Consider the following 13,737-nt stretch of genomic DNA (forward strand, 5'->3'; position numbering starts at 1 on the left):
CTAGATACCTGTCTAGACAATGCCTGAAATCTGCTGCTTTATGTTTATTCAAACCTGAGTACTTTTTTTCCCAATATTTTCTTTTAAGTTTTCAGATTTATATATTTTTCCTTGTCTTTGAAGATCTCAAATTTCGTCTTACATTTGATAAAACGGGCAGTGCTCTGTAACCCAATTGGGTTCGTTAACTGTCCACTCACTGTTTCTGGTGCTTCATATTTAAATTCTCGTTGTATGTATGCATATTTACCATTAACAATGAGAAATAAATTCTTTCTTTCTTTCTTTATGTGTATTACGAATAAACACGTCTTGCTAGATTTTTTCTCAAAAGTTCTTGAATAAAAGAACAAGACGATTAATATAAAGTATACACAAGAAGATTAATATAAAGCGTTTTATACACGACATAATTCAAGCAAACTATAACTTAGACGCTTTGAAACTAGTGTCAAATACTAACGTTAAGGTTGAATGAAACACTTAGCTAATCAAATATTACAATCAATAGCAACTTTATTTAGAGTTAGAGCTCTTGATGAATTTTCTAATCTGCAGAACGTTCGAATAATTCCCTAGGAGCCCCATGTTCACAAAAAGATTTTTTTAAGAAATCAGGGCATATGAATTTAAAGGGAATTACTATACTGGCAAAGAGTTCTTTTTCAGTATTTCAGTAATTGTATTTCAGTTGTGCGGTGTCGTCGGTGTGTTTGAGGATCTCTGGCTTCTGAATGAAGAAGAGACCATTGGGGCATCTGCTAGAGTGAGGGTGTTGTAGAGGGACTGTTTGGTGACCCCTGCCACTCTAAGAGCCCAAGTGAGACTCACACAGAATATTCCGAGCACTACTGGGATAGACACGTAGTACAGCTCGAATTTGTTGAAGAACGTCTGCAACATTAAGTGATGGACTACGATTACAGGATCTTGTTAACTATTTCTCCCCTATTTCGATTTTCAGAAATTCAACTTTGGCTGTCTTATTTTCAATAGCTTAAAACAATTTTCAGAAAAAATATTTAAAAGTTTTTACGTGGGTATCACATAAAAAGTGAGTAATACAAATACGAGCGCGAAAACGAAAGCCCACTTGATTGTTGACATTTTTGAAAAGCATATTTTATACAGAAATGGTTGTCAAAAATAATACATGCATAGGGGGGAGGGGGAATAGTTAACAGGTCCAAAAGGGGGAGATTGTTAACAAGATCCCGATAACATCATGTACGAAAAAAGGCACCGCGCCAACTCGTAACAAAAACAACTCTCAACATAAGCAAAATTTAAGGAAAGCGAAAAATGGAAAAAATTTGAAACTTGGTTGAAAACACGACCTTGTAACGTAGAGACCGCGGTTCGCTTCGGAAACATAGCCAACAGAAAGTTGAAGAAGTGTCAATGAACGCAAGTAAACAAAAAATACTGACTTTGAAAAAACTTTCGAACTTCAAAGAACACGAAAGGTAATGCGACGTTACTGCTGGCCAGGTATTGATGTTAACAGTCCAACTCCTCACTGCACACTCACTATTTTCTCACCTGAATTTTATTAAATTGTGCAGTTACACTCGGGTTACTGATCTATAAAACTCAGGATACCTGATACTTTTTCGAATTAACTTCAAAAAATAGATGAATTTCCAGAACTATTTGTGGTGAATTGCCACTTTTTGACAAAATTCACCCAATATGAGAAAACAAGATCAATAAGTAAATATTACATTTCGCTGAGAAATCTGAAAATTAAAATCTACTTTCATAATAAAAAGTCGATCACGTTTTTCTTTACTTTTACAATTTCGATGTTCAATACTGAAATTTGCCTTCCATTCAAAAAAGGAAATGAAAAAAATTGAAGAAAAAAATCCCCGAAAAAGTGAATTTCAGCCTGAACATAAACGAAAAAAAAAAAATCGTAACGACCTACAGGGCAACTTATAACCTATGACACTTTTTTGAAAAGACTGTCATTGCTAACTGAACTGACTTGTGAAATGATTTCTTACAGAAAGACATCTGAGACGTTCTTTTCGTTCTTTCTTGAAAAATTATTTGTTTTCGAGTTATCAAAACTGAACGTCTTAGATGTCTTTCTGTAAGAAATCATTTTCACAACTCGAAAACAAATAATTTTTCCAAAGAAACATAAAAAAGGGCGCCATTTTCTTGATTATTAATCAAGCTTTAAAGAATTATTCACGCTAATTTCTTAAATCTCGCAGATATGAAAATAACAGATGAAAAGCTAATTTATTTTTTGTCAGTTTGCTGAAGGATTGTCTACAAATGTAGCAAAGCGTACGTTTCTCGAAAAATACGCCATACTGGGGAAGCAAACAGGCAAGAGCAAGATTACTCTAGCAGATTTTCGACGCGAATGGGAACGTTTCCGAGACAGGTTACCAACAGAGGTGTGGGTCCAAAGTTTCTTAATGAAAATTCTCAGAGTTTCAAAAAACACTATGAAAACAACCCTAAATCAAGCCTGCTAAATAAGAAGTCGATCATGAAGAACACTCGACATCTCTCTCCTACACCAGTTTATGGCAGATTGTGATGCGAGATTTGAAGTTTTTTCCCTACAAAGTGTAGACTGCAGAAAATAACAGAACGGATTGAGAGAAACGTTTTATTTGTAATTTTTAACACAGTATCAAGATTTTAACTCCACACGGTCTCAAATTTTATCAGCTTTAGCCCGCGAACGCATTATAAAATGACAAGGAAATCGCAGAAAAAATTTCCAGCATCTCTTAAAATGATTATTCTTTTATGAATAATCAAATTTCTACATTTCTTCATGTTAAATTTTTATGGGTCTACGTCAATTCAGTTTCATAGGTTTTGGATCACCCTGTATATAAGAGTCTGAACTACGTTCACCGACTCTTGAACAACTAATTTCGAAATGTCACGTGAGAACCAGAATAAATCCAGTCGACATTATCCTCAGGTTCTTTACCAAAACCAGGGCTTTTTTCCACTGCCGCCCATAATTCAAAACCTCATTTTCAAAAATCAAACGCAAAAATATCTTTGAAATGTATAAACCGCAGCGCAGAAAATTGGAAGTTCGCATCTTGTCATCTAAAAATTCGGTCTGAAAAACGGAAAAATTCAGACCAATTTCTCTGGAGTTTTTGCTGGAAGCCGAAGTTTAATTAACAGTGCTTTAATACGATACTACATTTGACCCCCTTGCTAGCTATCTTCGAGGCACCAAAAATTGGGCGGGAAAAACAAGGCAGCCTACGCCAAAGTTCCTTCACTTTACACCGAGAACTTCACACTTCGTTGTGAACCAAAATGAGGGACACCTAGGGCCCAGAGAACGAAATCATCATCATCATCATGATAACCGGTTTTGGTATAAGGTGCTGCGGTAGTCCCAGTCACCGGGGTTGGCAACACCTGGCAACGTCTAACTCATGCTCTCCATCCTTCCCTGTCCCGCGGATCGGTGCCAAACAGGTTGCAGATATTAACATCATTACTCACACTCTGACCACGTCTTTCTGGGTCTCCCTCTACCTCTGCGGCCGGAGATTTTCATCCTGGTGACGGAGTTGATGCATGACGAGGCACGTTGCACGTGTACGAACCACCTGAGACGTCGTGTTCGTAGGACAGACGTGATGTCAACGACCCCCAGTTTCTGGTGAAGTACAGCCGTGGAAATGTCATCATCCAGTTTGGTGCCACAGATCCAGCGAATCATTGAACGATCATTTCGGCGGAGACGCTGCAAGTCCAGGGCATTTGGTGCCCATGTCTCACTACCATGGAGCATGGTCGAACCGACGCAGGCAGTGAACATCTTGCCACGGATCTTGGCGACAAGTGTCTACTTGTCAGGATGGGTATAAGTCTCCTGAACTTGCCCCAAGCTGCGCAAAATCTGGCAGTGATGGCACGTTCACAACCTCCTCCCGCACACAGCTTATCTCCCAGGTAACAGCGACATCCAGCAAGGTTCCGTCCACGTCCAGTTGGGTTTCAGGCCTTCCATCGATTGGACGAGCCTCACCACCATCTTGGACAGACAAATTCCGGATCTGCAGACAGTCTCCCAGCAATGCCACAACACTTCTTGTGTCCCCAGAGTTTATATTGGGAGCACCTAATCGAGTTTGAGCGTACTTCTCTGCGACACACTGCGCAGGGGTACTTGCCGGAGTCCTGCAACTGGTCTAGGCCAAGACCGGAGTCTAGAATCTTAGTCTTCTTCATGTTTACTCGCAAACCTTTCTCCTCGATGTTTGCCTTCCAGGCCTTCAGCTTGGTGATGCACTCCCCCATGGAGTCAGCGATATTTACAAGGTCATCAGAGTACAGAATCTCCCTATGCACGCCAATGCGGAACTCGCGTGACAGCGCCTCCAGAACCATGATGAAGAGCAGCGGGCTGAGTACTGAACCTTGATGCACAACCACTCCGACTCCAAACTCCTTACTGTACTGTCCGTTGACCCGCACGCGGCTCCTGGCACTGGTGTATCGCCCATTCCTCGACACCAGAGGACTTTTCTTGGCACTCGATCGAAAGTTTTCTTCAGATCCACAAAGGCGAAATAGAGTGGCTTCTTCGCTGCGATATACTTCTCTTGCAACTGGCGGACAATAAAGATGGCATCAGTTGTTCCCCTGCCCGGCACGAAACCAAACTGCATTTCATTAACGTCCATCATGTTGCTGATGAGAGGGTCCAACACATGTTCCAGCAGTTTCATGACCTAGTGTGTAAGCTTAAGGCCACGATAGTTACCGCGATCTAGCGCTTCACCTTTACCTTTGAAGAGGTTCAGGATGAAGCTCTCCTCCCAGTCTTTAAGGATCTCACCGCTGCCAAAGACTGCCTCAGCCAGTTGCGAGGCTAGCTCAACTCCCTCCTCACCAGATGCTTTCAGCATCTCAGCTATGATACCAGATGGGCCAGCAGCCTTACCTATCTTCATTTTGCTGAGAGCTTTACGGATCATTACAGCAGACACACTTGGAGGGGGACCTGCAACAGGCGGTACTTCAGGGAGCAGGTCGCAAGACCACTCGAACTCGACGTTTAGCAGTCTCGCGTAGTGCTCCACCCACGCTTTCATCTTGTCCTCATCACTGAGCGAGAGCTCACCTGCATCATTACGAACAGATTTCTCACCCGAAACGTCCTGATTTGTACGGTCCATCTGCTTGGCAATCCGGCAGACACTGCCGCCATCAGGGGGAATGTTGGCGAATTCGGCTTTTTCTGCCTCAGACTTGGCCAGCCAGATGACGTGTTTGGCCACACGTTTGGCCTCATTGTAAGCAGTTTTAGCGTCTTTCGCCTCAGCCGTCATGCCTAATTTCTTCAGGTTGTTGTAGGTTTTAAAGCATGCCCGTTTCTCTCTCACCACCTCTTCCACACTTCCGTTCCACCACCAAGTGTCCGGCTTCCACTGGTGTTGTTTGGAGAGGCCGCACACTTCAGTGGCCGCCTCAAGGAGTGGGCCCTTTAGCTTGGTCCATGCCTCCTCCACCGAGTTTGGAGTGCCGTCATTGGTAGCAACAATAGCCACCTTATCCCTGGAGACGGCATGGAACTGGCCCGCAGTAGCAGGATCCATGCGCTTCCAGGAGCGGATACGGGGAGTAAACTTGCGCTTCTTCACAGCGGGCATGTGGACTGAGAAGTCACAAACAACCAGATGGTGCTGTTGAACGCATTCCTCATTCGGTATGACCTTGACATTACCTACTGCCTTGTTGAAGTTCTTGCGGAAAAGGATGTAGTCAATCTGGGTTCTGTAGTCACCAGAGCTGTATGTGATGAGGTGAGATTCCCTCTTCTTAAACCAGGTGTTGCCTACACGCAGGTCGTTAGCCAAGGCAAACTCCAGGATCCTCACACCCTCAGCATTTCGGACGCCGAAACCCTACCCACCGTGGACTTCATCGAACCATCAGCGTCAGCACCAACATGACCGTTCCAGTCCCCCAGCGATACAAGTATCTCCGAAGCAGGAACGCTGGTGACAGTGCTCTGCAACTGATCGTAGAATCGCTCCTTTTCAACTTCAGGCAGTCCAACTTGAGGGGCATAGACAGCAAGAAAGGTGAAAACCGCCCTGCCAATGACAAGCTTCAGTTAGAGAATTCTGTCGGAGATACGCTGGACTTCGAATACCTTGTCCACCCAACGCTCAGCCAACAGTATCCCAATTCCACCCTGTCCTTTGCTGTTCCCACACCAGAAGAACTTGTATCTGCAATGCTTACCCTTGAGAATACGAGACTGGTTGGCTGTTAAGCCACCATCCCACCTGTGCTCCGACACACTACACCGGTCCACTCTCGTCAGTGTCTCTACCACCTCACACTGTCTCTTCTTTAGGGTGCCCACATTCCAAGTGGCCACCCTGAACTTTTCCGGGTGCTCGCTTGATTTGCCGCGATGACCAGACCCTCCCTCCCGCACCCGGGAGTCAGCCAAGCCCGAGACGCAACCAGCAGTCTGTCTATGACGGCTGCCGAAACCGCCTATCTCTACTGTAGAAATTAGACTTGCGATGAGATTGGTGTCATAAATGTTTTTACAGGACCGCCTCGTCCTAGCTCTCATCCCAACTCTGACATTACAGCTGACAGAGAAAAAACCGCCGTTCCCGCACCCAGGCTGTGTGCCTCTCCGAATGCCCACCCTGTGGGGGAACAATCGCAGAACCACTGTAGCTCCTGCAGCAGAATATCAGTATAATGATGCCTACCACAGAAACCCTGCCACCCTGGCTGTGACAGCTCTTGACCCTGAGAAGTGCTCTTGACCCTGAGAAGGGGGGCTACAAGAATGCGCGCCTGATCCCACCCACAGGACCAAAGGACCCCCTTGTTCAATTTAAATTTGGAGTTTTATTCTCCTAGACTGACTGCCACCCAGGGCTAAGGAGTTCAATCTACCCCAAAAAGTTCAATCTACCCCCAAAAATTCAGTCTTGCCCAGGAAAGAAGAGGCCCTGCACTGACACAAATCACTGAACACAAATCTTTTGAGGCAGGGCAGGGATGCTGTTAAACGTCGTGCCCAGGACGTAAGTTTTTGAAATGCGTAATTTCAAAAATTAGACTTTGGGCTCTTGTTCGCTATCCCCCCTTTTGAATCTTGTTAACTATTCCCCTGCCCCCTATGCATCTATTAATTTTGACAACCATTTCTGTATAAAATATGCATTTCAAAATGTTAACAATTAATTGAGTTTTCATTTTCGCGCGTTCGTATTTGTCTAACTCACTATTTATATAATACCTACGTAAAATTTTTTAATTATATCGATTTTATGAAACTTGTTTTAAGCTATTGAAAATAAGGCCGTCTAAGTTGAATTTCTGAAAATCGAAATAAGGGGGGATACTTAACAAGATCCAGACTTTGTCAAAAAACCGCAGCTATTTCGCTACTAAAATAAGAAACAAGAGTACACTTTTTTGAGATTTTGGACTTTTTCCACAGACGTAAGAATTCTCTTACAAAAAAACAAGGAATAGCCTAGAAGAAAAGATGCATGGCAACTTGCAAAGCTAAGCTTCCACCACCTTTTTGAGTCGATTAAACCTATGATACCAGATTTGTCACGTTAGTTATCGAGACAACTCCAAAAAATGGTCAACAAATCATGAAGTTGACACCTCCGAGAATCATATTTTGTTTCGTAAAAAATTTGGGCTAAGCCATTTATGCAGAAGAGATTTGCACAACCTGTAATTCCGATTGAATCCAAAAACCCAGGTTTGGCAGGGTAGTTAAACCAAAGACTCAAAAAACGGTCACAAAAATCAAAATTTCACTATTCCCAGGGCCATAATTTTATGAGTTGAAAAAAAAATTGAGCGTAGCCGCTACTGGAGTTGAGCTTTTAAATCACTACAATTCATTAAAACTAAAATCTCAGATATAGTGAGTTAGTTTTTGGAAAAAAATCAAAAATAACGGTCAAATATTCCCCCCACAGACCTTTTCAAAGGCTGGAGTTAATAAAGGGGTAAAGCAAAAAGATACCAGAGGAGTTTACAGACAAAGAAGAAATTAGGCGCTCTTTCTATGGACTTTATGATTTTTTAAAAAAATCGGTAAAAGAGTTTCTGAAACTAATTTTTTTTAGCAAAAAGCGATAAAATTTTCCAACGCGTTCAAAAACCCAATCCCATACATTTTCATCAACCTGTTTTTACTTAACACAAATTCCAGGCAAACAAGTCAAGCAAGAAATTCCAAATTCAAATTAGCAATAGAACAAAACTTACGAAGCGGAAACAAGGCCGACGATCTTTGAGCAGATACCACTTCAGCCGAAAAAAAAACAACTCAAGATTTTGTAAAAACAACTCAAGTTTCAAGTCGCCCCCTGAAACTGCCCTGTAGTAGCTAGTACCCACCCAGTATTTAAGTTTGAATTTTCATGAAATTGAGCTTCTGAGCTGCCTAGTGATTCATAAGTTTAACAAAGCCGAAAACACCTGAGCAGAAACCCTTCAAGACGAAAAAATTCGAACTAACAAAAAAATTTTCTTTCCCCTCAGAACACACATACGCGCAGAACTTTTGTTGGACGTCAAAAGACGCAAAAAGGGGCCAGTAAATCGATGTTAAAAAGCGAAACCAATTAAGCAGAAAAAAAGATGAAATTAAAAAACGAAAATTTTAACTAATCGAGTTGGTAAAATTACAGCCAATTTGAAAACAAAATTTCGATTCGACCGGATTTTTAAACTACTGAAACGCTAAGAGCAACTACAATAAAAAATAATATGTACAGCAAAAAAGACGATTTTTAGATGTGGCAGCTAAGACAACAAAGGCAAATATTAGGACGACAATTTTATTTGAAACAGAAAATTTCCATTTGAAAAAAAGGACTTGGTCAGATTCGAAACAAGGACCTCTGACGTCCCAGGCATATTCGTTACCTCCAAGCTAAGTCGGCCTGGAACGCCAAGAAGTTTGAATTCATAAAGTCTACATTCCGATTTAATAACGCTTGCTAATCGCAAGCGTAAAAACGAGAAAAGAAAAAATTGTAAGCAAAACAATGAAACAAATATTGTGTAATGATGGAGGCGATGCGCCCAAATCCATAGTAGTTACCAAATTAGGGAGCAGCCGCTCTACAACCTGTTTTTTCGACAGAAAACTGAATCTCAGATATGGCATGATTTCTGAGAAAATGAGGCAAGTGCGAACAACCAACGGTCTAATGCAGGACAACTCACAGCAGTGGATGCTAGCATGTGGAGAGATACTACAGCGACAGCCCATGTGTAGTTCCGCAGCTGGAGTGCCTCAAAGAAGACCACATTCCACCAGCAGTTCATCAGAGTGAAAAACATGCACAGAGCACCTTAAACACACCGACTATTTACAAACACATGCACACAATATCAAGTCAAGTTTGAAGTCGATAAAATTGACATTTGCAACCCAAAAAGTGTTGCTGCAAAGCAAAAAAAATACGAACCAGAAAGGACCTTTTTTGATACTTTTTCCATCTTAAATTATTTACCAAATGCAATGATTACTAGGCACTTAATGTTACTAACTGGAGCAAACTGCGAAGTATTGTCCATGGGACGACATGAGTCCAAAGTTTGCCGGTCCAGTTAGTTGCTGCAGGATGACTGGCATCGATATGAAGCCACTCACGAAGCCAAAGCCCACTCCGAACACTAAACACCTCTCCGCTCATTAATTTTTTCTATTTCGAGTGTCTATTTCGTGGATCTTTCAAAGGACAACTGCAGATAGTCTGCCAGGCCAGAATCATATTATTAGCTTAGTTTACCCACACTGTAACTTTCTGTTTAGCATGACAACAGTTTATTTCTTTTAAAAAATCATATTCCATAGGATCCTCGGATTTGGAGCGGAAACAGGTCATATTCATATTTTAAAAAAAATCAGCTCCAGTTAGATATTGAATAGGAAGAATTAATTTCTCGTTTTTACAAAACGGCATATCAACCAAATATAAGTTAAACAAACTTTTTAGCAACCAGGAGAGGACAGCGAACGAATGCATTTGGATTGCAGGATGCTGCACTTAAATGAAAGACATTCGAATAAATTTAATTACAAAAACATGAGAGGGGAATTAACATAAAATACAATTTCTGAAGAACAAAGGTATCAAAAAAGTAACTTTTTACTCTAACAAAAAAACGTCGCTTAATAAAGTGGACCATTTTAGAGGTATGTACGACAATTTCCTGGCGATATACACCTTAAGATAGCCGGTTTAAGTATATGAACCTGATGCCTCATACAATTCTTTAACAAAGCTAGTGATTTAAAGGTCAAGTGACTTTTATGAAAATCATTAAATTCTATACAAATGGCCAAACTTTTGGCTGGTGTGTATACTCTGTGACGTAACTTTGGTATTCCTTTCCCCTGAGTATTTGCGTGTGTCTGTTCCCTACCGAGACTGATGACATGTCGACTGTTCAGTTTGAGATCTGACTCATTAAGCTGGCTGGAGAAGTTCTCCTTCACTCTGCCGGTGATGTGGAACGACAACAGTCTCCCTGCCTCCACCAATAGCACACTTACAGGCAGAGTGTATAGCGTCGATTGAGTCAGAGGCGACAGGGCGAACCTAAATGCAATATACAAACACATACACATCAACTAGGAGATCACGGACACTAATGCCTCCAAGAGCATTACATGCGCGCTCAATAAACCAACATCTTTTTCACCAAAACATTAAAAAATTGACAAAAGATGACGGCGAGGTGGATAAGAGTAGCAATCATTTCATTATTCTACAAAGATGACTAGTTGTTACCAATAGAGTGTGGTCCATGGTAGAAGCAGGCAGCGAGGATAGGCAAAGGGTTGAACAAACCCACTTAGCGCCTACCCTAATGGTGATCAATTCTTATCTGTAGTAGCATTCATTGAAAATGTAATCATAATGATTTAGAAAATACTAAGAAAATACATAAACTTAATACAAATTAAACCAATTTTATCGAAGTGTTCTCGGGCGAAAAACCGGCCGCAAAATCGAGGCTGAAATTGGGCAGCATAACGCGCCTTTTTGACCAAATTGTACTTTTTCAGAAATATGACTACTATTGATGCGAAATTGAGCAACCCAAATCTGTAATCCCATACTCAGACTTGAATAGTCAGACGACCATGTTGTCCGCAGACAACGCCCGTTCTTCCTGTTCTGAATGGCACTTCATAGAGAATACAGTTTTTTGTTACAAAGGGATAGCCTGTACATAAAAAGGGATAGCTTGTTAGTTTCTCAAGCATTAGTATTGCAGTGCAACTGACCATAGGAGTGATGCGATGGCGACAGTGAGAAGGGCGAAGAAGGTGGCGACGAAGAAGAGAACTTGTCGGATGGGGTTGCGACACACGAACAGGGCGAAGAGGGAGGAGACGGGGCCGAAGGAAATGAGGGTGCAGCCGAAGAACAACAACAGTCCCATCCCACCACCAGACAAAAAATATCAATAAGAGAGACGAAACAGCAGACCAACTGATAGCACAGCAATTGCAACAGCTCTGCCAGAAGTAGATTATTGTTTCACTTCATCTTCTGTATCCACCACCATTACGAGGCCAAACTGTGCACTGGATAGGCGCACAATTTTGTGTCGGTATGTTCCTGGATTCCAGAAACTAATCTTTAAACATGTTCCAAAATGTAAGTGGATTCCACTTACAAAACTTCCGTGGATTCCGAGTACATATGAGTGTAACATAAATTTTGTCGGCCCATTTGTTGTGTCGCGGATTCGGCAGCAAGCGAATAAAGCCAGTCGTTTTGGATTCCGCAAAATGTAAGCGGAATCCGCAAATGTAAGCGGATTCTGCGAACTGCAAGTGGATTCCGAATTTTGTTTATTACTGAACTTGCATATGAACAATTCAAAGCTAGAGCTGGAATTCTTATCTCTAGCAATGCGGAATTTAAAAGCAAGGACTCAACCATTGTCAGCGGAATCCACGAACAAGTCTTAAAACATAGATTACCTAAACCGGTGGATGTCATCCTTTAGTTTTTTGGAAACACAACACCGAATAATTTCAATATTATGATTTTCGATGCATAACGCCGAATAAATACAGTAATTGTAGTCATTGGGTTCAGAGTGTATGGAAGCAAAACACACAGCATATCGCCAAATTAGGTAAGTATTTGGGATTCCATCGATTCAAAATACTGGTCAGTATTTGGGATTGATTGAATCCCAAAAACTGAAATAATATGGAATAAATTCATTATTTGGAGTCATTAGGTTGAGAGTGATTAGAAACACAACGCATAGCAAATCGTCAAATCAGTTCAGTAATTGGAAACTCATCGATCCCAAATACTGGTCAGTATTTGGGATTCCATTAATCCCAAACGCTGATCTAGTAAATTCCTATCCTAGTGAAATCGAATCATGTAATTAAAAATATAATTTTAAACGTTACTACATATATACATATATGTAAACGGAATCCGCAAACAAAATGCGGATTCCACTTACAATTTGCGGATTCCACTTACAGTTGCGGATTCCGTAACAGCTCAAATTAGCTATACACATGTCTTATTGTTTGTTTGCGGACTCCACAAACTGTCCTGCATTCCGCAAATACGGTTGCGGATTCCGCAAATTCGTCTATTTTGGAGCGTTTTTGAGTTGAACAGTGTTTTAAGTATTTGTTTGTGGAATCCATAACAGCAAAGATGATCAAAGAAAAGTAGCAATGATGTGGATTCCGCGACAAATCTGATTTTGGCCTGTCGTGGAATCCGCATACAATGCACAGTTTGGCCGCGTAATGACAGATCTCCGATAGGGGCTGCTCTTCGGCCAAACCTCATGATGACATCAACAAAGTATTTACTGCCACATATTTATCTAAAAAACACATTAATCATTAAAGCACAGATGCAAGCGGAGCTTCATAGCACTTGCGATACAATCAAAACATAACATTGCATTACATGATACTGTAAAGAAAAAATTATTTGAATAAGTCTTAGTTCCCGATTACAAGTCACTTGCTATCGCAAGCGAAAACAAAGCCAATTGAGAATTGGAAAAAAGTAATGAACGCAAGGAAACAGAAAAAACAATGACTTAATTTTTTGGAAAATAATAAGCCCTTGAAAGCTCTTTGAATTTCACGAAAAATTTATGATTGGTGCTTTTTTGATGAGACTAACACAATTTGAGAAAACTGAGTCAGTAAAACTTTTATCTAGCTGGTAAATCCGATAAAGTACCATTTTCAAAACTAGAAGTTGATCAGTTTTTCGTGATCTTTACAATTTTGCTAATGGATAGTGGAGTTTGCCTTCTTTCAACATAGGAAACGAAGTGCACTAAAAAAGTCACACCGCGAAAAATCAATTTTGAGCGTGAACAAATTTTCATTTTCCTATACAAAATCAAACCTATATACGGGTAGTTAATCAATCAGAAAGTATGTCCTTATCTGATTGATCTTCGAGGCATCAATGTGGCAAATCTTAGATTATTTAGGGGCTCAGAACAATTGGTTTTACAAACTTGCCAAAAAAAGATTCATTGCGTTTGAAGGGAAAACAAGAGCTTAAGTACTCACCACAGCAAAGCTACCTCTGAAAGTTTAATTTATGGACATAAACATAACTAAAAAACAGTAAAACAGATTAAAAAAGAAACAATTCAACAAAACTTCAGTTGCCATTTCAATTTAAAAATTTTCTGAAA

General features: G+C 40.9%; 1 protein-coding gene across 7 annotated transcripts; it reads right to left on the bottom strand.

Annotated features, from left to right (window-relative positions):
• Positions 1-342: 342 nt before the first annotated feature.
• Positions 343-12,904, bottom strand: LOC134853938 (gamma-secretase subunit Aph-1-like). Of its 7 annotated transcripts, none has more exons than XM_063869928.1 (6): positions 12,826-12,904; positions 11,315-11,582; positions 10,447-10,622; positions 9,568-9,693; positions 9,241-9,368; positions 343-894 (listed from the first exon to the last, which is right to left on the bottom strand). In XM_063869928.1, exons 2-6 carry the CDS (start codon positions 11,470-11,472, stop codon positions 688-690), a joined length of 795 nt encoding a protein of 264 aa, XP_063725998.1. In that variant the 5' UTR covers positions 11,473-11,582; positions 12,826-12,904; the 3' UTR covers positions 343-687. The 7 variants fall into 7 exon arrangements, with proteins under 7 accessions (XP_063725998.1, XP_063726003.1, XP_063726004.1 ...); XM_063869933.1 differs by having other exon boundaries at positions 12,887-12,903; XM_063869934.1 differs by having other exon boundaries at positions 12,876-12,903.
• Positions 12,905-13,737: the final 833 nt, after the last annotated feature.

Source organism: Symsagittifera roscoffensis, chromosome 9, assembly GCF_963678635.1.
Source record: "Symsagittifera roscoffensis chromosome 9, txSymRosc1.1, whole genome shotgun sequence".
NCBI lineage: Eukaryota > Metazoa > Xenacoelomorpha > Acoela > Convolutidae > Symsagittifera > Symsagittifera roscoffensis.